The sequence below is a fragment of the Polypterus senegalus genome, chromosome 12, assembly GCF_016835505.1.
Source record: "Polypterus senegalus isolate Bchr_013 chromosome 12, ASM1683550v1, whole genome shotgun sequence".
Taxonomy (NCBI): Eukaryota; Metazoa; Chordata; class Cladistia; order Polypteriformes; family Polypteridae; genus Polypterus; species Polypterus senegalus.
The window spans coordinates 158,619,929-158,644,690 of NC_053165.1; the positions used below are offsets into that span (position 1 = coordinate 158,619,929).

The following is a 24,762-nucleotide window of genomic DNA, read 5'->3' on the forward strand; positions in this document are numbered from 1 at the left end:
TCTCGAGCAAATCTGTCCAAATAAAGCAAACATTTGGGACGTCAGTAAAAGTTTCTTGCTGTAGTTGCCCACAGCTCACTAAGAACAACATCAGCAGCTTTGACCAAATGGCTCTTAAAAGTTCTATGGGCAAATGAGTCAAAAAGTTGAACTTTCTGGCCCTTTTGTAGCCACAGAAAATCTGCCATTGCATTCTAGTGGTCCCGTTGTGACCCTCCTGATGTTTATGAAGAGTTAACATTCTGAAAAGCTCTTTTCGGTGCTTTGGGCTCTCCCGTATCGTGGCTCGTCTTTGCCAAAAACAATCAAACTTGTAGCAGACTCTGCATTTTTCTGTCATTTCTCATCACCTCATTAGAGTTCACTATACTGTAGGCCCCCCAGGGCGAGATCTGCTGGAGCCGGGATGTCCAATGAGAGGAGACGAGGCTGGGCCTCATGTCACACCTGGCAGGATAAAGAGTCGTCACCCAGCCACCTCCAGCACTGCATTCAGCTCCTGGCTACACCGAGGCTCAACGCAAGTTCTTGTCATTCTGGGCTCCTACAATGTCTGTTAGAACTACTCCAAAGTACAACAGCCAGTCTGTGATCATCCAGCGCAGGCCCCAGCTCTCCACAGCCCAAATGGGTTGGGGTGGGGGAGCTTCAGTGCGGGGTTCTAGTATGGGGGGCGTGGGGTATAGCTCAAGCTTTGGTGGTGGCAGCCAAGGGTCAGGCTCTGGCAGCTATGGGTCAAGCTTTGGTGGTGGAGGGTTCATTGGGTCAGGCTCTGGCAGCTATGGGTCAAGCTTTGGTGGTGGAGGGGGCTTTATTGGTGGAAGTGGCATAGGAACAGGAGGTGGTGGGGGCTCGTTGTCCGGTGGAGTCAATGAGAAGGCTGAAATGCAGAATCTAAATGACCGTCTGGCCAGCTATCTAGAGAAGGTGCGTGCCCTGGAGAAGGCCAACGCTGAGCTGGAGGGCAAGATACACGATACCGTCAGTGCCAGTGCTAAAGCTGGTAAAGAGGTGGACTGGACTAGCTACTATGACAAAATCCATCCACTGCAGCAGCAGGTAAGACACCAGCAGATTCAAATATGACTTAATTCTGTGTAAAGACGGTTAAAATGATAGCAGCGTTTTGTTGTGCAGAACGGGTCACTGGGATAGGAGGACAGAAGACAAGTACTAAGAGAAACGGGCACGTCTGCTATGGAGCTGAAATGAGTTGCCAGTCTTCTGTGCTTATCCTCTGCAGAGGTGGTGTGGCGGCACAGCGTTTGGCACCGTCGCCTCCTCATCTCCAGGGATCTGGCTTTGATTATCACGCTTGACTTCTAGTGCTAGTGTTCCCCCTTAAGTCAGGGGTCCCCAACTCCGGTCCTGGAGGGCCCCCATGGCTGCAGGTTTTCACTCTAACCCTTTTGTTAATTAGTGCAATGCTTCTGCTGCTAATTAACTCCTTTTCCTTTCATTTTAATTGACTTGTTTTTTTTAAGATTTGTTCCCCTGTATTTCTTCACTTCTTTCCTTAAACAGAAATGAAATGTGAAGTGAGTGAGCCAACAGAAGACCAACTCAGTCAGGGCCTCAAACTCCAGCCAATTTTATTCCAACTGGTTGCTTAATGAGACTCTGATTCTTGTAGTTAATTAAACCTGATCTTTAATTCCATGGCTTGTTGCTGCTCTCATTATGCATTAAGACATTTCCGAAATTGTCGATTTTTTCTTTATTTCTCTAAGAGCGCAGTTAAGATGTTTAAGGGAGCCAAGCAGATCAGCATTCCTGAGACCTCCACCCTTTTTATTTTCAGATGCTATATGATGGTCACAGTTTGCTGCTCACATTTTGGTTCGTTTTGTATCTCACTATTATTTGGCAGCTAATTAAGGAAAAAGAAATAATTGAGGCGTCTGAGTCTTCAAGAGCAACTCAAATAAAATGAGTTCAGAAGAAGTGAGTTAGCAGCAAAAACAGGTCACTCATTAAGAAAAGGGTTAGAATGAAAACCTGCAGCCACGGTGGTCCTCTAGGATGGGACTTTGAGACCACCAATCTAGGGTTGCTGCTGGAAGAGGCGTTGGTGAGGCCAGCAGGGGGTGCATACCCTGTGGTCTGTGTGTGGATCCCAATGCCCCAGTGCAGTGTTTGGGGGAGCCCCCATATAGTGGGAGTCTCCTGGTGCTCCAGTTTCTCATATCCCTGCCAGTGAGGGATTTGATTTGCTTCTGTAAGTTAATGTTAGTGGGCGGCATGGTGGCGCAGTGGTAGCGCTGCTGCCTCGCAGTTAGGAGACCCGGGTTCGCTTCCCAGGTCCTCCCTGCGTGGAGTTTGCATGTTCTCCCCGTGTCTGTGTGGGTTTCCTCCCACAGTCCAAAGACATGCAGGTTAGGTGGACTGGCGATTGTAAATTGGCCCTAGTGTGTGCTTGGTGTGTGGGTGTGTTTGTGTGTGTCCTGCGGTGGGTTGGCACCCTGCCCAGGATTGGTTCCTGCCTTGTGCCCTGTGTTGGCTGGGATTGGCTCCAGCAGACCCCTGTGACCCTGTGTTCGGATTCAGCGGGTTAGAAAATGGATGGATGGATGGATGGATGGATGGATGGATGGAAGTTAATGTTAGTGTCAGAGTGTTAAAGCTCTCCAAGCCTGATGCAGACCCTGTAAATGGTACAAATGGTAAATCAGGGTCTGGAAAGTGGGTGGCTGCTCAATTTAAAAAGTAAAAATAGTAATTGAAAATGAAAATCTTGCTCTCAACATAAAAGATTTGTAAAGTGTGAGGAAGTGATGGTGGTGTCTAATCGATGACAAACTCCTTTTCTTTTCGGGACGCCAAGTAATTGTCTTAATGTGCTCCTCCCCTCTCACTCTAACAATGACCTTTGTAAGTCGCTTTGTGAAGAAGAGGCGGCTAAATGTGATTATAAGTAAGGGGCTGTTGGCATAATGAGAGCGGGTCTGGGTCTTGACTCTGTGTGTGTGTGTGTGTGTGTGTCTCCTGAGATGGACTGGCACCTTTACCATCTCTTCTGCTGCTGCTGCTTCCTGTGTTGCTGCCAATGTTTCCCCTGACCCTGAAGTTGGTAAGCTAGTTAGAAAATTGGCAGCTGGGGCCGACTTACAACATTTAGGATACAATTGGTTACATTCCTTTTGGTTTTTCCAATTGGTGCCCAGGCAGGTGAAGTGACTTGCTCAGGGTCACACTACACATTTAGAATGCTACAATGTTTTTAGGCTGACTAGACCCAAGTCTCTACGGTACAACATCCCATAACGGTCAAATCTCGCCAACTCCAATGCCATTGAACAAATTCCCTAATGTACAACATTTTCCAAGTAGTCCTCCAGTGCCTCGATAAACAGGCGTTTTGCTCACTGAGCTGCGTTTCGTAAGCAAACCGAATAAATGTGAAAAATGCAGCGTTGTGCAAACTGTTATCCAACCTCCATGCACCCCCCCGACCCTCCAATTTCTGCAAATTTAACGTCGTTCACCATACACATGTGGGATGTTCATCGATAGGATTCGTTCACTTGGAAGTCTGCACTGTGAAACTGAAGTAAAGTAAGGTGCCACCGCCTCATTTGGACTTCTGAACGTGAAAACACTTTTAAACGGGTAGTTCAACAGAATCGATTGAGCAGACAGGATCGACATCACCATTTAACGAATGGGACCCACGAGAGCAAACGGAGTTAGAAAAAGAGAAAAAGTGAGCCAAATGAACGAGGCGTGGGTTTGACGAGTAAAACACGCTGTGATGATGTGCTGATGGGTGCTGTAAACGACACAAGGTGGGCGAAGCCAGCAGACCTCATTCGGCAGTGATAGCCCTTTCGATATACTCTCTCCCTCTCGTCTCTCTCATGGTTGTTTGATGGGTGGGTTTCCAGGTTGGCTTATTTTAAGCAGTATCTGGGTTAATGTCACAAAAGGAAACACAAAAACAAACAAAATAAAATGCCCAATAGCACAAAGAAGTGATCTTCACGTTCTAAAATGACCTCATTTACATAAAAGGGGCACATCGACCAACTACTGCATTTAGTTAATCACCTCGTCACGGTGACGTAGTCTGATTTGCCACTCAAAGCGTACCTTAGTCAAGAGCACAATAAAGTGCGATGATGATGTGCAAGCGAGAACAATGCAGGAGCCGAGGGTGCAGGACAACATAACGTGCTGCCATACAGTGGGCAGCAAAGGAGGTGGCACAGCACCTTGCAACAAGGAGTCGGGGTTTCCTAATTTCTAATCTTATTTTTAGTTATTTTCTTTTAATAAACTTTTCTTTCTTCATCTTGTTAAGCACTTTGAGCTTTACCACTTGTATGACAACGTGCGACAGAAATGAATGTTGTTGCTGTTCACATTCCCATTTTGCGTTGCATGAAATCTGCATGTTCTCCCCGTGTCTGTGTGGGTTTCCTCCGACAGTTCAAAGACATGCAGATTCGGTAAATTGGTGTTTGTGTTTTCGCCCTCTTATGGGACGGCTGCCCTGTCCTTGGGGCGGTGGGGGGTCCTTCCTACCTTTGCGCTCAACAACTGCTAGGATTGGCTCCAGCTCCCATGTGACCCTGTATAAGTAGGTTAAGAGGATGGGTGGATGGATAGCACGATGCCACTGGCATCACAGCTCCATTGAAAATGTTCTTCCTGTGTCCCTGTTGCCCAAGCCCACTGGTTTTCCACCAAAGGCACAGCTGGTAGTTATCTGGTGACTCGAAATGAAAACAGTTTGAGTGTCTGCGGCTGCCATTTTGAGCTTACGCTGAGATGGACTGAAACTCCGTGCCGACTTGACTCTCACCTTGCATCTAATTCTGCCAGGAAAGCTCAGGTCTCCTAAATGTCTAGTAATAGACTTAGAAGGTTGTGAAAATGGATGTATGGAACATAATTTATTATACTAATATATATTCTTTGGAAACCTGCTTGTTTTAAATCAGGGTCAAGGGTGGCAAGAGTCTGTCCTGGCAACATACTGTACTAAGTAGGAAGCGCGCCCATCCCATGTGGTATAACTAATCAGTCCGATCAGTTTAGACGTCCTCCGAGATAAGCGAGACCCACACAGACACGGGAAGGAACCGTAAACTCCATACTGGTAGCGCTGGGATTTACTGTAATGAAACAGCATGGACTCGGACACTATGACAAAACACAAAAGCTTTAGAATTCATGAAAGTTTCTGGATTTGAAATGCCCACAAGTGAACCCCAGTTAGTTAAACCATTTTATCATTATATTGTACGGAGGATTGTGTTCTGTTCTGTGTATTGTATTGTATTGACCCCTCTTTTTGACACCCACTGCACGCCCAACCTAGATAGTGTGAAAGCCAGCCCGACCACAGACAGACAGACACCATCTTCAGTCCACAACACACGATTTATTTACAAGTCCAATAACCAGTCCCGCACAGCACACAGTGCTCCAGCGCCAATCACCCTTCTGTCTGGCCTCACAATGGTCCTCTTCGGGCCACCTTCTCTCCACACTCCAAAGCCTTGCCTTCCTCCACCCTGACTGTTGGAAGGCGGCCCTTTTTATATTGTCCCAGATATGCTCCAGGTGCCCCTTGATGAACTTCCACCAGGAAGTGCCGGCTGAGCAACCGGAAGCAATCCGGGTGACCCCGGACTAACCCACCCCCTGGCAGTGGCCACGGGCCCCTATAGGGTTGAGCTTCCCAGCTCGATTCCAGTGACCCCCATAACAACCAAGGCGGCTGTCCTCTCCGAGCAGAGGCGCTACATAGGCGTCCCAGATGGGTATGGCACCCAGTCACCCATGACAATAGATATATGTGAAAGGCACTATATAGCTAGTAAGATAGCTAGATATTTTAGTGTAGTAGGCAGGATCAGACAGACAGACAGACTTTAGTGTAGTAGGCAGGATAACCTGCGGTGGTGGGCTGGCGCCCTGGCCGGGGTTTGTTTCCTGCCTTGCGCCCTATGTTGGCTGGGATTGGCTCCAGTGACCCCCGTGACCCTGTAGTTAGGATATAGTGGGTTGGATAGACAGGATAACACAGACCGACAGACAGATAGAATTTCTATTGTATTGATGACTTGTGTTCTGTTCTGTGTACTGTTTTGTATTGATCTCCTTCTTTTTGGCACCCACTATACACCCTACCTTGAAAGGGGTCTCTCGTTGAACTGCCTACCCTAAGGTTTCTTCCATTTTTTTTGGGAGTTTTTTCTTGTCTTCTTAGAGAGTCGAGGCTGAGGGGCTGTCAAAAGGCTGGGCCTGTGAAAGCCCACTGCGGTACTCCTTGTGTGATTTTGAGATTCACAAAAATAAATTGTATTGTAATTGTTATCAGTTTTTTCTTTTTCTTAATATATGAAATAAGCCAGTGCTGTTGGGGTTGATTTGTTTCGAACCTAGTTTTGTTAAATTTGACTTGCTTGTATGGAATATTATTTGATTTTAATACAATTCATAAAATGTTAAAAATAAGTGCTGTTTCCAGGAGGAATGGCAACGCCCGACATCAAACCCTTTTCCACGAGTTAGGCTGACCACCTCTGCTCTTTCTGAATATTCCACTTTACAGATCCAGGACAAGATCATGGAGAACGCCCGATTGGCTCTCGAGATTGACAATGCAAGACTGGCATCGGATGATTTCCGGAACAAGTAAGCAAATCTCTGTATTAAATACCCAGTATTGTAACTCATCCATACGACACAATCAGGCGATTCTGGCCTTTAAACACCATTGAAGCATCGCCTCCCAAAAGCTGCACTTATTTGAAACATTTACAGTACGTGAATTCAGTTTGCCTTCCAAACTCCAAAGTAAATAGGCTGTGAATGCCACATACCTCTGCTTGACTGGCAGCAATGGCCTCTCACGTCACGGTCGCACTCCTCACTGTAAAAAAAAATAAATAAATAAATAAATATACAGTAAAGTACTGTTGTGGCTGCCAGAATGTTACCGTAAGAAAGAAGGTGTGGACTTGAACCCGGACACAGACAGGCGGACATCTTAATTTCACCCAACACACGTTTATTTACAATATATTACAATAATGATGTTAGTGCACTTCCTAGTGCCTCCAGCACCGTTCCCCCAAATGTCCAGGCCTCACAGTCCTTGTGCCTCTCTCTTGGCCGCCTCCAGTCCTCTTCCACCATCGACTGAAGGGAGGCGGCCCCTTAAATAGGAACCCGGATGGGCTCCATCTGCTTCCCGGCACTCCTCCGTAGACACGCCCCAGAGTGGCGGAAGTGCCGGCTGCGCACCCGGAAGCCGTCCGGGTGTCCCCTGTCGTCTTCCCCCCAGCACTTCCTGGTGTGGCGGAAGTGCTGGGCTCCATGGATATTCAGGCACCGGGGCGCAGCCACGGGTCCCGACAGGGCTGGGCTTCTAGGCCACCAACATAACCAGGGCGGACGCCCCCTCGCGGTCTGGAGGAGGCACAAGCCCTCCTCCGTTCCTCCTGGGCGTCAAAGGTAACAATCTTTTAAGGTCTACGGTATAACTTTGTAGTACATAACTGTTTTTTTCTTTACCACACATTCCACTAGAAGTGAAAACTTCATCATAACCTGAAATCAAAGCACTGTAAGAAATAAACCAATCAAACCATCAGAAAAATATCGTCAGGATCAGACACCAGTACACAACTTGTATCAGTAAAGTAACAACAACCAAAAACAAATGTGTATCATTCAATTATATTTATTGAAAAGAATTCGATGTTTAAGGAATTTCCGTCTCATTGTCTGCTGGAGAAGTAAAGTTTGTCTTTGTGGTGTTTGGTGTCCTACAGGTGTGCCAGCTAACAGAATACAACGCACCATAAATGAACTTCTAGAACGTCAAAAAACCTTCAGCACGCAGGAAAAAAGAAATCTGCTAACGTTGTTTAATAAACCCCGATTGTTCAAAGGGTAGAATAATACGGGGCGTGGCCTTATGCAAATATCGTAACTTCAGTGTTACTGACACCACGCTTTACAGTTGTTAACCTCCGTTATTTAACAGTTTTACATTGTCAGATTAACTGCGAGTTTTTCAGGGTAACCGTAATGCATCACTAAACAGTATGTCGTGTCTTTTAGGTAGAAAAATATTGATTTTATAGAACTTGGCTGTAAAACATAATGAAATGTATTGTTTAAGATATCCAGGTAATTTTCAGCAGAACATGAGGTTACTTTGCTTTTAATTTTTGGAAAAGGTATTTTACTTTCACTGTTTAGAGTATTTTTACCGTTAAATTTACTGCCATTTTTTTTTTTACAGCGCATGACCGAGGAGCGTCACAGGCGCAGCAAAACAAACATGTGCGGACATTCAGTCTGAAGGAAAAAAAACAAACAAACAAGAAAGGCGGCTCTGCCCCCTGCTCACTTCGCTCGCCAACCCCCGGGCGGGCGCTACGCACTGGCCTCTTTGCGCTTCTGCTACTCACAATTTAAACAGATTGTTATTTCCATGGGAGTTGTTACACATGCATAATAGACCTAACTTATTTACATTACAGTGAGTAATTAACCGTAGTAAAAAATAATAAAACGTAGGAATTTGAAAGTAAATTATGTTTCATGTTGCGTTAGAGGTATTTGTTGCGTTATATGATTTTGTTGTGTTTGGCTTTGAAATTAACACGCAAATATTTTTTAAACTTACACTTTTACTGTAAAACTTTAGTAAAAACAATTTTTTGGAATTAAATTTTCATCAATATCAGACTGAATTGTGATTCCGTGTTTGGACTTGCATCGTGACAACGCAACATATAACTTCGTGGGAGTGAATTTTGTTTCTTTCTCTCTAATAAATAAACCAACTTTTTCGATTGTTTGCCCCTGTGATTCGTTAATTGTCATAGCAAACGCTCTCCTAACGGGAAACTGTAAACATTTTAATACGAATGGCATATCGAGATCTCCTTTGGTGTCTCATGTTATCCCCTGAAGATGTACTACATTACCTTTCTCGGATACATCTTTCTTTCTACAGTAATTTGGCCGGTGGAAGACCAGACACTGTTAACGGTTGTAGATATTCTTCGTGATATTGTAAGTCGATGTTTTCATCTTCCGCACCATCACCACCAACTGTTTCAGCAGAGTCTATTGATACGCGTTTAACCAATCTGCCATGTAACCGATCAACATTTCTGGTGTTAATTCGTTTGACTTCATCGGTTCTTGGTGCTAGGATTGCCTGTGTACTCATTGCTTCTGTTGATATCCCTTCGGGATGAAATTCTTCAATAAGATTTGGACATAATAAGTCTTCTTTAATTGGGAACTTAAAGTGAGGAAATCGTTAAGATTTATAAGAGATAAGAGCGCAAAAGCATTCACACGAATGAGAGGTGAGAGGGCCGTGTGCGCGAGCCGTTAACCGGAAATGGTTGAGAGGAGGGCGGGACTTGAAAAAATCTCATGGCCAAAGTCTCGTCTCGTCTCTTATAATAGAGAGCTATGTTGATTAAAGGACACTTCACTATTGTGTGTTTTGAACATTAACATCTTCATATTTTTATACCACTACACCATCACAATGGCTTTCCACTGATGAGACACACCTGACTGTAATGAACTGGATCAGACAGTTAAAGAAAATGAAAGGATGGGTTAAAAACTTCACAAAATGCTACCCCCCAGTAAAGCAGTTCTTTAGTTTTATTACAGTAAAATGTCATTGCTGGACCCCGTGCCAGAAGGTTCTTGTTTTTTGGTCTAGACGAGAGAGAGAGAGAGTCAAGCGTTGAATCTTTTCAGGTATGAGACTGAGCTGCTCCTGAGACAGTCGGTGGAGGCTGACATCAATGGCCTGCATGCTCTGAAGGCGGACTACACCAACACCCAGCGTAACTTAGAGAGCGAAATCTCAAGCCTGCAGGATGAACTGGACTACTTGAAGAAGAACCACGAAGAGGTAAGAGCGGGAAAAAGTGTTTGATTGAATTAACAAATGTACTTGGAAACGTCACCACATACAGGGAGTCTTTCAAGCAAACCCGCCAAAGCATTTGGCCGACGGTCAGAATCTATCATAATCTAAGCCACCTGCACTTCAGAAGAGGTCATCCGCCTGAAGCTAAGCATGTGCAGGCCCAGCTAGGACTTGAATGGGAGACCAACCAGGAAAAGCTTGGGTTGCTGTTAGAAGAGGTGTTGGTGAGGCCAGTAAGGGGCGCTTAACGCTTATCCTGTGGTCTGACTGTGGATCCCAGTGCCTCAATGCAGCGATGGGGACACCATGCTGTAAAAATGTCACCGTCCTTCGGATGAGACATAAAACTGAGGTCTTAACTCTCTGTGGTCATAAAAGATCCCTGGGCATCCTTCGTAAAGAATTGTCCAAATTGCCCCCCATAGCCTAATCATTCTGGCCCCCTAATCATCCCCCGTCTCTTATTGACAATCTCCAATGTGTGGTGAGCATACTGGCGCAAAAATGGCTGCCGTCGCATCATCTAAGTGGGTGCTACACAGTAGTGCTGATTGAAGTGGCTCCCCTGTAGCGAGAAAAGCGCTATATAAATGTAAAGAGTTATTATTAAGGTATGGCATGGTGGATCAGGAGAAGGGTGCGGAAGGAAAAACAACAAACTTCCAATGTGCGTCATCTTCCATTCATGGACGCAATAAGCTGCACCAGCTTTATTTAAATGTGAAATGCCTTTAAATGTAAACCTGTGGCACGACTGGGCAGGTCTGGCCGCAGCATATTCCCTCTTAATGCCAACTACCATACATGATGCCAACGGCTCTCTATACATTCGCCAAGCTAGAAGTTCTTGTTGTTTGTTCTAATATTTACATTTCTCTAAAGTCTTAAGGGGACAAACAAATTGTCACCTCTCTGTAGAAGGAGCATCCTGCCGGGGTAAGGAAGCCAGCAGTATGCGCAGATGTCTTACTCAAAAAAAAAAAAACAGAACTAAGATGGATTCTTGGCTTGAATGTAATAAAAGGGAATGACTTGAACAATATGGCGGATAGCAAACATTAGCCCTTTAAAATGCGTTGAGGATCAAAGGTCATTTCTGTCCACTGGTTCTTTCAGGACATGAGTGGCCTCAGGCAGAAAATGACTGGCACCATCAACGTGGAAGTGGACTCCACCCCAGGCCCCGACTTGAACAAAATCCTTGAAGACCTCCGTGATGAGTATGAGAACATCATGCGCAAAAACAGAGACGAATGGGCGTCCTGGTTCAACAAACAGGTACAGGCGGCGGCTGCTGCTGCTTCTCTCTGTCTAGCTTGACATAAAACCGAGCGGTGCTTGAGTCCTTTGTTGTTGTGTTTTACCTCCCACACTTTAGGCGGAAAGCAATAATCTAAAAGAACCGAGTGAAGCACAACCCGAAATGGACGCTGCAAAATCCGAGCTGTCTGAAAGCCGCCGCCAGATGCAGAACATACAAGCCGAACTGGACGCACTGCGCGCAACGGTAAGAGGATATGACCGATATTATCATTTGTAGCCATCGACTACCCCGGGGACTTAAAGACAGCAATCCAGTAGATGAGGCACATCATTAGCGAGAATCATCTCCCAACTTAAGGCCGATTCGTTTAACAGATTGTGCAAAATTATCGAATGATTTTCACTGGAAGACTTTGGCCTTCCACATTTAACAGCGTAGGGCTACTCGACTGTCGTGCAGCCACATCTGACAGACGACGTGTAATGCAGCATCCGGGAGATGAAAACTAAAGTCAGGGAGCATCAAGAGAGGAAATGTTAAAGCAGACCATGAAGTGTAAAACCGAGAGGCCGGCCAGTCTTTCCTCGAATCAAAATTGTAAGTCGGGAATCGAAGGAAGACACAAAACTCAAAAGTCAGGACCAAGAAAAACTAAATACCACTCACACCCAACATTTATTTCTAGAGCACATTTTCAAACAAATGATGGAGCTCAAAGTGCTTTACAAGATGAAGAAAGAAAAAGAAAAATGTAAAAATAAGATTAGGCAATACTAAGTAACAAAGAATAAAAAATACTCCAGAGGACTGGAAGAAAAAAAAAAATCTGCAGGGGTTCCAAGGCCACAAGACCACCAAGCCCCCACTAGTCATTCTACCTAAAATCAATGATCTCAATCGGTCTTTAGATGATGCTGGTCATGTGGACACTGCGGTGGGTTGGCACCCTGCCCAGGATTGGTTCCTGCCTTGTGCCCTGTGCTGGCTGGGATTGGCTCCAGCAGACCCCGTGACCCTGTATTCGGATTCAGCGGGTTAGAAAATGGATGGTCATGTGGACATCTGGCCTTCAATCCATCAATGTAGGGACTGCCCGGTGCCCTGATCAGTGCTGTGCTAGTTGGTAGTGTTAGTCACCAGACCAAGTGACCCTGGTCTGGATCACGTCGGCTTGAAAAATACACGAATATCCCCCCCTAAGCTTCTGTTTCTAGTTCAAAACATCCCCAGCTACATTAACAAATCTTTTTTTAAGAAATTAGATTTAATCAAAACCCCATTTACTTGGAATTTGAAATATCCACACATCTACAGGGTGACCCTACAATGACCTAAATCAGAAGGTGGCATGGCTCTGCCTAACGTTCAGTTTTATTACTGAGGGGCAGACATACAAGCTGTAAAACACCTGGCCATTGACACAAGCTGATGAACACACAGAGGCTTGGTCTGCAATAGAAATGAAATCCTGCAGCACTTCCTTAGATTCCTTGCTTTGTCCCCCAGTAAATACGAGTTATCGTCAATATGCTAACAACCCAACTGTGCTTCATTCACTCAGAATATGGAACCAACGTAGGAAGCACTTGGAGTAGTTAGAGAATATTTGATCTGTGGCACCTCTACATGACAACCACCTTTTTCCACCCACAGTTTTTAATGCTTGGAAAACGAATAGGATTAAATCATTTAGAGATTTGTGAAGTATATAGATAATGTCTTTGCATCCTATGAATGATTACACTCCAAATTTAGATTCCCATCAACACAATTTTTCCGCTATCTCCAAATTAGAAACTTTGCTAAACGAAATCTGCCCAATTTTCCTCACCTCCCACCTACTTCTCTTCCAGAAGAGATACGAATCAGTCTTGGGGACTCGGACAGCATTTCTATAATATATAAAACATTTTAAAGCCCCTTCGTTTTAAAGATCAATCAGTACAGTTGGGAAAAAAGGATCTCCCACTCAACATTTCAGAAGAGGAGGGGAAGGCAGCCATGCACAGAATTCACTCGAGCTCCATATGTGAAAAGCATACAAACATCCATCCATCCATTATACAACCTGCTATATCCTAACGACAGGGTCATGGGGGTCTGCTGAAGCCAATCCCAGCCAACACAGGGTGCAAGGCAGGAAACAAACCCTGGGCAGGGCGCCAGCCCACCACAGGGCACACACACCCACACACACACACTAGGGACAAGTTAAGTTCGCCAATCCACCTAACCTGCATGTCTTTGGACTGTGGGAGGAAACCCACGCAGACACGGGGAGAACATGCAAACTCCACGGAGGGAGGACCCGGGAAGTGAACCCACGTCTCCATACTGTGAGGCAGCAGCGCTACCACTGCGCCACCGTGCCGTCCCATACAAACATTCAACTTAAAATTATATATCGAGAGCATCCTTCTCATTTCAAATTGTCCAACCTGTGAACGTTGCAATCGAACTCTGGTCTCACTGGGCCACATGTTTTAGGGGTGCACCAAATTAACATCATTCTGGACAGAAATCTATAAACGCCACTCCGATAGCCTTGGTGCCCCAATCAATGTTCCCTCTAAGGAGTAGCATATAGTGAGCAAGAAACATTGTTTATGAGCGACATTTTGTTTAAGCCAAAAATTTACGAGCACCAATTTTCGCGATAAGTACGAGCGACGCCGTCGGAATGAGCGATCGTGCGGGAAGTATGAGTGATGCTCTGAATTCGTGTGAGCGATCCTTAGAGGGAACATTGGTCCCAATCCCTCCTAACCCATTAACAGCTGTGTGTGGTGGGCTCATAGAGGGGCTTAAAGTGGAGAAGGACAAACAAACTGTAAAGGCCTTTACTATTGGCACGTAGACATGTCAACTGGAAGAAACCTAACTCACCTCTTTTAAGTCAGTGGGTAATAATTTACTATGTGAAATTGGAAAAAATCTAATTCTCAATTAGAGGGACTGTGCAAAACTTTTCAAGTCTGGTAGGATCTAATCAATGACATCTCAGAATAAGCATTTACTGTGTATTGGGGGTGCGGTGGGCTGAGGATATTTTATTCACAAATTCATTCATGCGCTCATTCTTGCTAACCTTTTCACTTCTCGTCTCCGTCTTTGGCTTCTTCCATTTGTCTTTGTCTTCCATTGATTACTTATTCATTCATTGTGTCACACTCAATCATATTTAATGAATTACTTGGTTAATCTGGGCGGCACGGTGGCGCAGTGGGTAGTGCTGAGACCCGGGTTTGCACTCCGTGGGTTTCCTCCCAAAGACATGCCGGTCAGGTGCATTGGCGATCCTAAATTGCCCCTAGTGTGTGTGCCCAGCGGTGGGCTGGCGCCCTGCCCGGGGTTTGTTTCCTGCCTTGCGCCCTGTGTTGGCTGGGATTGGCTCCAGCAGACCCCCGTGACCCTGTAGTTAGGATATAGCGGGTTGGATAATAGATGGATGGATAATGCATTTCATTTACAAGTGCCTTTCATTACACTCTGCGTAAATCAGTAAAAACAAAAACAGACAACGGAGATTAAAAACAGACAAGAGATTCAAAATTACAAAAAGACACTCAGCTTTAAATAAATTCAATAAAAGTTTAAAAAAAAAAAAAAGGAAAATGACACGACATGACTTTGTCAGAATGAGAATTGACCGAGCAATGGGCCCCAGCAACGTCTACTAAACGTCTGACTCCAAAGCGAGTTACTCATATTGGGGGGGAAATGTGGACACAGCTGAGCTGCATCAGTATATTGTATTGCGCCTTGGGACATATTCCACTGGGGCAAGATGTCCCCACAACTCACTCACTGTGTCACTGTGATTAAGTCGCCTGAAATAAATAAATAAATAAATCTGGAGACAAGTGAAGTCTGCCTGTAAAGTGCATTGGTGTATCAAAAGATGGCAATGCCTATGAAGAGCCCACCACGCACTTCTGTGGCTCTTAGCAGATCACGTTAAGTTGCTACGGTTGACGTTGCTAAAACGCAGGAATCATCGAAGTAAACCTGAGAAGCGACTTGCGGTGATGTTGACGGTGAAAAGGCATCAAATGAAATAATGAGGAGGCCAGCACCGTTATTCAAATGGCAGCACACACACTGAAGAAATATCCAAACAACTGCTATATATTTACTAGTGAGTTGTAGGCAGCGTATGCGAGCGAAATAAATATTAACACAAGCGTAAGCCTGACCAAGTTTACTTCTCTCCCTGCTAGGTCTTGAAGACCCCCACACAAAGCACAGATTAAACCAAGGAGCTACAAAACAGATAGCTCAGGGTCAAGTTAGCCCCGTTTTATGTTTTTGGTTTTTTTTAGCATAAAACAACACAACCCATAATTGTAGCCATCTGCATAACTTGACCAAGTCTGGAGTTGCTAATTGATATGCACTTCCTTCCACAGATCCAAGCCCTGCAACAAAACCTGCAAGACATAAACGCCCGAAACGAACAGGAGCTGCTGAGGTACCAAGCCATAGTGACGAGGCTGGAAGAGGAGCTGTCCTCGGTGCGCAGCGACATGACCCGCCAGTCGCAGGAATACCAGAACCTGCTCAACATCAAAATCAAGCTGGAGACAGAGATTGCAATGTACAAGAGCCTGCTGGAGGGGTATGTAGCTGTTAGGTGCAGGGTGCGTAAAAATGGAGGGGAGAGCAGGCAAGGGTCTGACGTGATGTGAGATGGGGTGCAGTATGTGCCATGTGGTCGTAGCCACAAGGGAAATCAAAATTCTATTCCTTTTTCCTTAACCATTATCTGTATACACAGTATATAGATAATATAATAATATTTATTTATTGAGCTTTAAAAGGGCAAATCTCCCCAGGGAAATAAATGAAGTGCTCTTTGTCTGTCCAGCTATCTACTGTGATCCACTAGGGGGCACCAGAGAGCCACAAACCCCAGGCACAACTTCACAGATTCCAGTCCCTTTCAAATAAACACTGATTTATGTATACAAATACCTTCCACACGGGTGCAAAGGCCCGACTTTGACTCGGCTGGATGGGGTTGGCAAGTCCTTTTATATTGGCTAACCCGGAAGTGCTTCTGTTCTGCCGCCCATATGGGTTAGGCGGAAACCGCAAGCCGGAAACCGCATGCCATATGGCACCTCCATTTTCTCAGCACCCCCTGGCGGCACCCAACAGGGCCGAGACAAAGGACTCAATGTCCCATAGTGCCCTGTGGGAATCCGGGGCACCACTGCCATCTAATGTTCTGGGAAAGGCAATGTACCAAATCCATTATCTTCCCCAGCTCTTGCATTATATAGGCCTACTGGAACAATACCCAGCCGGGATGCCCATGTATTCCTCCTGGCACCGACATCCTATGCCTCTATTCTAGGCAAGAAAGAGTATTCCCTGCCCAGTTTCTGGAATGGCATTGGGCTGGCCTCCTGTCCGATTAAGGAACCACTATCCTTCCCAGTTGGGATGTCCACCCCTGCATATAGTCCATCACACCAACTACCCGTGTAATTCAGGGTTATGGAGACTATGAACTACCCTGGCTGTACCTGATACAAGGCAGAAACAAACATGGGACAGGGTGGTAGTCCACACACATGCCCTCCCTCACACCACCCCAGTCTGGAGTCGACGAGTAACTTAACATGCACACCCCGTTGATACGGTGACAAGGCCCATTTGATTAAAAAGAGACAAGATACACCTGCACTCTCAAAAACCAAGGTGCCAGGGTAGCTCCTAAGAGTGATGTCATAGGGGAAGCATTTTTGGTGCCCAAAAGACCCATCCACATGAAGTTTCCATAAAAAAGCCTTTATTTATTTAGATCTGTAACAGGCTCCATACAGTAAATTACCATGAATTTGAGAAATTTAATAGTACCTGTATATACTCATGTATAAGTCAGGTCTTGAAAACAAAAAAATCGTTCCTAAAAATCAGATCCCGACTTATACACCTGTTCAAAAATACGCCATTTACATGGTTTTATATTTTTACATCTTCTTGCCTCCTCCAATCTCGCACACAGATTCTCAGACGCATCAAATTTTGTTGCGGCGGCACAGTTACCAATTTCTTTCGCCACTTCCAACGACTTTTAATTTAAAACCAGCTTCATATTTTCTTCTGATTGAACGCTCCATCGTAAGATAAGGGATGCTCTTATGATAAAGGTGCATGTGGGGGTAAGACACAAAAAAACACAAATCGGGGCAAACGTCGCTTCGGAATAGTTCGGGTATCACCGTGTGGTCACGTAGGCACAATACATAGGAAAAAAAAAGGCAGAGTGCTCTGTGGTTACTCTTAGCATATTGTAATCTCTTGGACCAATAGCGTGAGCTGTCCGCATTCGACTTATACGGCCAACATTACAAACTACTGGAAATTAAACGGTAAAATCAACAAAATTCGAGATTGGAGTAAGCAAGAAGATGTAAAAAAAAAAAAAGGTAAAAGTGTTGTATTTTTGAACAAGCGTACAAGTTGGGGTCTGATTTTATGGGTTTCAAGACCTGACTTATACGCGAGTATATACAGTAATATACCTTTTCTATGTTTTTAGGTGACTATAACTTTTTACTTTGCACGTAATCTCCACCGGAGATTCCACCACCGTTTGACCTCCCCAAGTGTGAAAATATCATTTTAATGTAAAGTTTGATTATACATAGAGATAAATGATTGTGTATCGATATGATCGATTAGTCATGATAAGAAACAAAGAGATATGATATTTGAAAAATATCACGCAACTAGAAGTGCTTCTGATGACTGTTTCCTCTCTCTTAGTATACGAGGAAGTCGAGGGGCGCACACTCCCCATTTTATAAACATAATATCTATCACAGAATGGAGAACTAAAAATGTGTGCTGAAATCTCAAGCTAAAACTATTGCCTGATAGTGAGAGAATCACTGTGACGTTTTGCCCATAAATTACAGTAGTTAACTTATCTGTGAGGCGGTTTTAGTCGAACAGAAAGACCGAGCGAACGAACGTCTGGTTGCTGTAACTCAAGTGTCGTTAAGCCAACTTTCGTACATTTCTTCAGAAGTTCAGAAGGGCCACAGTGGCTGCAGGTTTTCATTCTAATCATCTTCTTAATTAGTAAATCGTTTTTGCTGCTAATAAAGTTTTTTTTAGTTTTAATTAACGTGGCTCGGACCCCCTTAGTTCGCAGGTGTAAAACTCTGGGCCTGGTGGACCGCAGGTTTTCATTCTAACCTTTTTCCTAATCAGTGATCAGGTTTCACTGCTAATTAACTCCTTTTTCCTTCATTTTAATAGCCCTATTTTTAAGGATCCAGTCCTCCGAGTTATTTCCTTTCTTCATTAAATGGCAGCCAAACAGAAATGAGACATGAAATGGGCCAACAGATGAGCAGCTAAACTGGGATTTCAAACTCCAGCCAGTTTCATAATGCGAAGGCAATTCTTGCTGTTAATTAAACTTATTTAATTCTATGGCTTGTTGCTGCTCTCATTCTGCCACAGCAGACATTTCCAAAACTGTTGATTTTCTGCTTTTTCAAAGAACGTCGTCAAACTGTTTTAGTGACCTGAGAGATCAACCTTACTGAGACCATCACCTTTCTTTATTTTCAGGTGAGCTGGTCACGTGGTGGCTTGTTTTGTGTCTCATTATTGTTTGGCTGCTAATTAAGGAAAAAAAAGACAAGTAAGGGGCCTGAGTCAAGTTAAATTATTAATTAAAACTAAAGAAAAAGAAGTTAATTAGCAGCAAAAACGGCTCACTAATGAAGAAGATGGTTAGAACGAAAACCTGCAGCCACTGCGGCCCACCAGGACCGGAGTTGGACACCCCTGTTTTAGACCTTCCGCGGTGTTACCAATGATGACATTTTTCCAGCATTTCCGTTGATTCTCGGGCTGATATTGCCATCTGCCCTCCATGTGTGGTAGGCAGCTGATGGTACTAAAGGTGTTGCCGTGCCCTTTGAATGTACTCCGCCGTTCTGAGGACGGCATGAAAGTGAAATATTTGTTACGGTGGTGAAAGACAAGCAGCCATTAGACAGCTTCCCGTTCACCACTACCCTTCTGTTTTTCTCCACTCTGTGCCAGACAGCACACCACAGTTTTGATCCAAGGCCCTACCTGTGACAGAATAGCCCAGAGCCATAACTGTTCTTGTTAGGCCAATTACTTATGAACAAACTGATCTTTAACCAAATTAGTCGATGTGATTATATTATTAGCACAGCAGTACATGCAGCCCCAAGTCATGGAACAAAGCATCAGTCTCTCCCGTGACAGCTATCTAGCTACTCTTGGACTCCGGCAGCCATTCCAATTCCCTGTCCCCGGCTCAGGTCCAAGTGCACACATTTCATCTCCCAATTGAAGGCCCACTTTCTAGAATATATTGTCGCTATTGTTTGACAAACACAAACGTCATGTCACTTACCAGCTTTGATTTCAAGCAGCAGGAGAAGTGAGTTGCTGTGACTGAGGTTCAGTCGCAGAGATGAGTGCAGGACGGGGCGAAGGAAGAAGGCCGGACTTTGAGCGTTGAACAAGAACTACCACTGCATTCTGTAAGAGTAAGGGACAGTGATGGATAAATCAACAAATTGATTTGTACTGTGTGAAATAAATTATGAATATTATTATTTGTGAAAAGAATAGAAAACCACATCTAATGTCATACCTTTCTCGTATGGCAACATTCAGTCATCCAGCTCCACCCACATCGGACTCCCCCCTATCATGTGTCCTGCTGCGAGGTGTTCTCTCGTACTTCAGTGCACACAACTGTAGGCGTTCCACTGTTTTGCCATCAGGAGCCGCTGTTGACCAAGTAACTAACAAGCATGGGGTCAACATAAGCATCTAATCGGTAGATGATATCACAACATCGCTAAAGTAGTGGGCGTTCAACCACTAAGTTCAGTTTATCCTCTGGAACCGGGGCCACCTGAACATTAAACCATTTGCTAAATGGTGTTAAAGCATCTGGCAACAAAACAGACTTCTTCATTCTACAGAGTCCCAGCTTTTGGGGAAGGGGCTTCTGGTAAGTCAAGGTGCTGGAACTTGGGAGACGAGCATTAGGCCTCCCAGGTCAATACTGGTGTCATAGACCCCTTCAATGCTCTTGGCGAACGCGTGTGCTTGCTTCAGGTATGGGACTCAGGAATTGATGGACTTCTTTTTTGATTTTCTCTTAGGGCGTCAGTTGAAAGCTCGGAAGAACATCATCCAGGTAAGCAGCAGAGTTCACCTGAAATAGATATTCAAAAACCGGGGTCCGCTGCTCAGATGTTAATAATGAACTGATATTAAGAGTTACCACAGTGATAGCCAGTGCTCTAACCCTAACCCCATTTTAATTAATTATAGGATATGATCATTTTGATATAAGACTGCCTTTTTACTTGAATTATTTAAAATTTATATTTATATAAAATATTTTAAATTTGGGGTCAGTGTGCCCAGGCATGCCCACTGGGCTTATATCCTGGATTATGGGTCTTTGTATAGTCCAGAAAAAATGATCTAATTAAATATGAGGGGAAACGGTAATTATATTAGAAAATCTAAATGTGTGATAAGAATTGATTAAAAATTCAATGTAATACTTACACCCAGTTGAACCCGTGCATCGGCTCTTCTCTTATTGGGAAAAGCATCCTCCACTAAACCTAACCCCCGTGGTACCCCCTTGGTGTGGGGGTCTATTCTTCCTTCAGGAGATGCGTGTGTGTTCTACCAGCTGTCTAGGATTACACGTTTAGTGGAGTCGCCAATCAGCGTAAAGTCAGGTGCCATTAGGTTTTTTAGGTACACGTTTTGAAGGTGTAATTCACATGGGATCAAAATCCAAAAAAACATTTTAAGGAATGCGACACCGGTGCTTTGTGACTCCCTTCTACCCCCTGGGGTTTCAATTACTGCTCAATAAACTTCAAACAGGTAAAACTGGGTAGCAAGATCCTACAGGTTGAGAAACACTGCTTTAAGAAAAACCCTTTAGAGAAGCCGGGTAGTTTGTAACAAAAAAATAACAATCCTGTCTGGTTGGGACTTTGCAGGTTAATTCAGTGACACTCGCAGCCTTGGCACCTATCAAAGTAGAAGTCTGTTTACAAGCAGGGCACTTTCTGGGGTCCTGACTGGTATACTTACAGTGTTTGACACGCATTGCTCAGTTATTTTTAATGATGCTGTCTTTTCGTGTGTCACCCATCCCGTCTGTTAGCTTCTGAGCTGGCTAAGGAGTTGCATATGGCTGCTAATGGGTGGATGAGTCTGATCAAACAGATAATAACTCAAATTCCGACATGTTCACTATGCCTTTATTGTTTTTTGAGCAGCGTTCACATGGCAGATTTATGAGCCCAGCTCCTCCTCTCTCTGCGTTGTGCCCTCATTGCCCCACCTTCCAGAGTGATGTGGCTGCCTGAACTGTTAGGTTGTTGTGTAATACTGTAAGTGGGCAGTGCCAATGTAAACCTGGCACTTCTGGTGGTTTGGCCTGTTTGGTAACATTCTGGACTTTTTCAGACTTCTGCCAAGTTTCCTTTTTTGAATTGCAACACCCTCTTTTTTGACCAAGGGTGTCCAGCTCCAGACATGGTGGGCCACAGTGGCTGCAGGTTTTCATTCTAATCATCTTCTTAATTAGTAAATCGTTTTTGCTGCTAATAAAGTTTTTTTTTAGTTTTAATTGACGTGGCTCGGACCCCCTTAGTTCACAGGTGTAAAACTCTGGGCCTGGTGGACCGCAGGTTTTCATTCTAACCTTTTTCCTAATCAGTGATCAGGTTTCACTGCTAATTAACTCCTTTTTCCTTCATTTTAATAGCCCTATTTTTAAGGATCCAGTCCTCCGATTTATTTCCTTTCTTCATTAAATGGCAGCCAAACAGAAATGAGACATGAAATGGGCCAACAGATGAGCAGCTAAACTGGGATTTCAAACTCCAGCCAGTTTCATAATGAGAAGGCAATTCTTGCTGTTAATTAAACTTATTTAATTCTATGGCTTGTTGCTGCTCTCATTCTGCCACAGCAGACATTTCCAAAACTGTTGATTTTCTGCTTTTTCAAAGAACGTCGTCAAACTGTTTTGGTGACCTGAGAGATCAACCTTACTGAGACCATCACCTTTCTTTATTTTCAGGTGAGCTGGTCACGTGGTGGCTTGTTTTGTGTCTCATTATTGTTTGGCTGCTAATTAAGGAAAAAAAAAAGACAAGTAAGGGGCCCGAGTCAAGTTAATTAAAACTAAAGAAAAAGAAGTTAAGTAGCAGCAAAAACGGCTCACTAATGAAGAAGATGGTTAGAATGAAAACCTGCAGCCACTGCGGCCCACCAGGACTGGAGTTGGACACCCCTGTTTTAGACCTTCCGCGGTGTTACCAATGATGACATTTTTCCAGCATTTCCGTTGATTCTCGGGCTGATATTGCCATCTGCCCTCCATGTGTGGTAGGCAGCTGATGGTACTAAAGGTGTTGCCGTGCCCTTTGAATGTACTCCGCCGTTCTGAGGACGGCATAAAAGTGAAATATTTGTTACGGTGGTGAAAGACAAGCAGCCATTAGACAGCTTCCCGTTCACCACTACCCTTCTGCTTTTCTCCACTCTGTGCCAGACAGCACACCACAGTTTTGATCCAAGGCCCTACCTGTGACAGAATAGCCCAGAGCCATAACTGTTCTTGTTAGGCCAATTACTTATGAACAAACTGATCATTAACAAAATTAGTCGATGTGATTATATTATTAGCACAGCAGTACATGCAGCCCCAGGTCATGGAACAAAGCATCAGTCTCTCCCGTGACAGCTATCTAGCTACTCTTGGACTCCGGCAGCCATTCCAATTCCCTGTTCCCGGCTCAGGTCCAAGTGCACACATTTCATCTCCCAATTGAAGGGTTACAACAAATTCTGATGGCCCACTTTCTAGAATATCGCGTCAGAGATTTGACAAAGATGTGTTTAACTTTTCACGTGGGGCACCAAATGCCTTTACGCTCCATCACAAAAGAGGCGAGTGGCGCTTGGCCAGATGGGAGACGGATGTAACTAAAGGAAATGTTTGGCGGGCTTACTGGCAGCACACATCATGCACTGCTTTTTGTTTCAGCTACAATGCTATAAAATGTTAAATGTAATTCAGGCTACCCTGACAGCACTTGCATGTGGCGATGCCAATCCCGCACATGTCTCACTATTGTACTTTTGCTTCTCTGTCCCTGCAGATCACAAGTAGGAACACCTGATGTCTCCGCTACTGCTTCAGCTTGAAGAGCCCCTCTTGTCGGCTTCTAGCCAGGCGCCTTCATTTCCTCATCTGTTTCTAAACTGATCATTGCTTAATATGAGAGTCACGTGGTCCTGCCCATCGACCCCACGTTTTCCAAATACAGCAGTTCAGCATCAGCAACCCCAGCACTCCCTTTGACAGACACCAAGATAATCTGGTCATCAGCTCTCCGGACCCCCAGTAAGATCACCCAGAATGACCTGCAAACTGGAGCTCTACAAACACGTCCCATCACCCTAAGGAGGTCTTGAAGACTGTGTCACAGCTTGTGACCGCTCATCGATTTCGAGCTTTGCTCCAAGGTGACTCGTCAGACGTCACACAAATGTGATAAGAGTGAGGGGTGCGTGGGTGGGAAGTCAAGGGTGGGCCACCACGATCCTTCTGCTACTCCTCTCTGTCTTGTCTTTCCTGAAAACGATGCTTAATCAATAAAGCTCTCTGTCACAAGTGGTCACGTGTTTGGCCTTTTTAATAAGTCAAAAGGACAGGGTTGGGATTTCATAAGCAGCAGTTCCTTCACCTTGGAGTTCTTGTGTTCGCAGTCCGGCCAGGTTGCTTCAGACTCTCCAGACAACCTAACATATCTTTAATTATCTCCATGTAGTCTGATTGACCTCCAAACTCTCAACGACATACATAAGAATAATGGAAAGCTAATGTCTGGTGATGGACTTGGCATTGTTAAGACTACAGTCCTGCTCCCTACGACTTGGGTTCCATGATGAGGTACACATAAAACTACTCAAACATACCCAAGGTCCATTATGCAGTCTAAGATTACACCAGTTTAATCCAGATAAGCAGCACAGGGAGGGCTTGATCTCATCCCACCAGCAGGCACTGCACGAATTTAAAGTCATTAGTCACCAGGAGGTTTGAGGATGCGAGGGGAAACGCACATGGACGCCAAACGGGTGAAACATTCAAGCCTGGCCTTCCAGACATGTGGTGTACCACTGGTAAGCTCACGGCCACCAGGACTCCCCCATTACTTAGCAGTAAGATCTGTCATCTGTCCATCTAACACCAGACCAAAAGATAAGCGTGTACGATGGGGGACCCAAAAATAATGAGAATTATTTTATGGAGGATACTTAGTTCCGGCGCCTGCCGCTAGGTGCGTGTACTGGACCGCCCTCTGCACCGTTTGGCCAAACAACTCAAGTCTGTCGAATTTATTTGAAAGCAAAAACTGGGATCTACTCTACTAATTCCATTCATAATTTTAAACACCTCAGTCAGATCCCATCTTAATCTCATTTGTTTAAACTGAAAAAGTTCAGT

The 24,762-nt window shown here is 44.6% G+C and overlaps 1 protein-coding gene across 1 annotated transcript; it reads left to right on the forward strand.

Annotated features, from left to right (window-relative positions):
• The first annotated feature begins 471 nt into the window (after nucleotides 1-471).
• Nucleotides 472-23,928, forward strand: LOC120540027 (keratin, type I cytoskeletal 10-like). Its single transcript, XM_039770475.1, has 8 exons — nucleotides 472-1,059; nucleotides 6,563-6,645; nucleotides 9,754-9,910; nucleotides 11,045-11,206; nucleotides 11,307-11,435; nucleotides 15,602-15,810; nucleotides 20,372-20,406; nucleotides 23,411-23,928. Exons 1-8 carry the CDS (start codon nucleotides 550-552, stop codon nucleotides 23,419-23,421), a joined length of 1,296 nt encoding a protein of 431 aa, XP_039626409.1. The 5' UTR covers nucleotides 472-549; the 3' UTR covers nucleotides 23,422-23,928.
• The last annotated feature ends 834 nt before the right edge of the window (nucleotides 23,929-24,762 follow it).

Bases quoted from the DNA above. Each gene is read 5' to 3' on its own strand.
- LOC120540027 (XM_039770475.1), top strand. From the start codon at position 550: ATGTCTGTTAGAACTACTCCAAAGTACAACAGCCAGTCTGTGATCATC. The intron at 9,911-11,044 runs GTAAGAGCGGGA...TGGTTCTTTCAG, and splicing joins TGAAGAAGAACCACGAAGAG to GACATGAGTGGCCTCAGGCA. The intron at 11,436-15,601 runs GTAAGAGGATAT...TTCCTTCCACAG, and splicing joins TGGACGCACTGCGCGCAACG to ATCCAAGCCCTGCAACAAAA.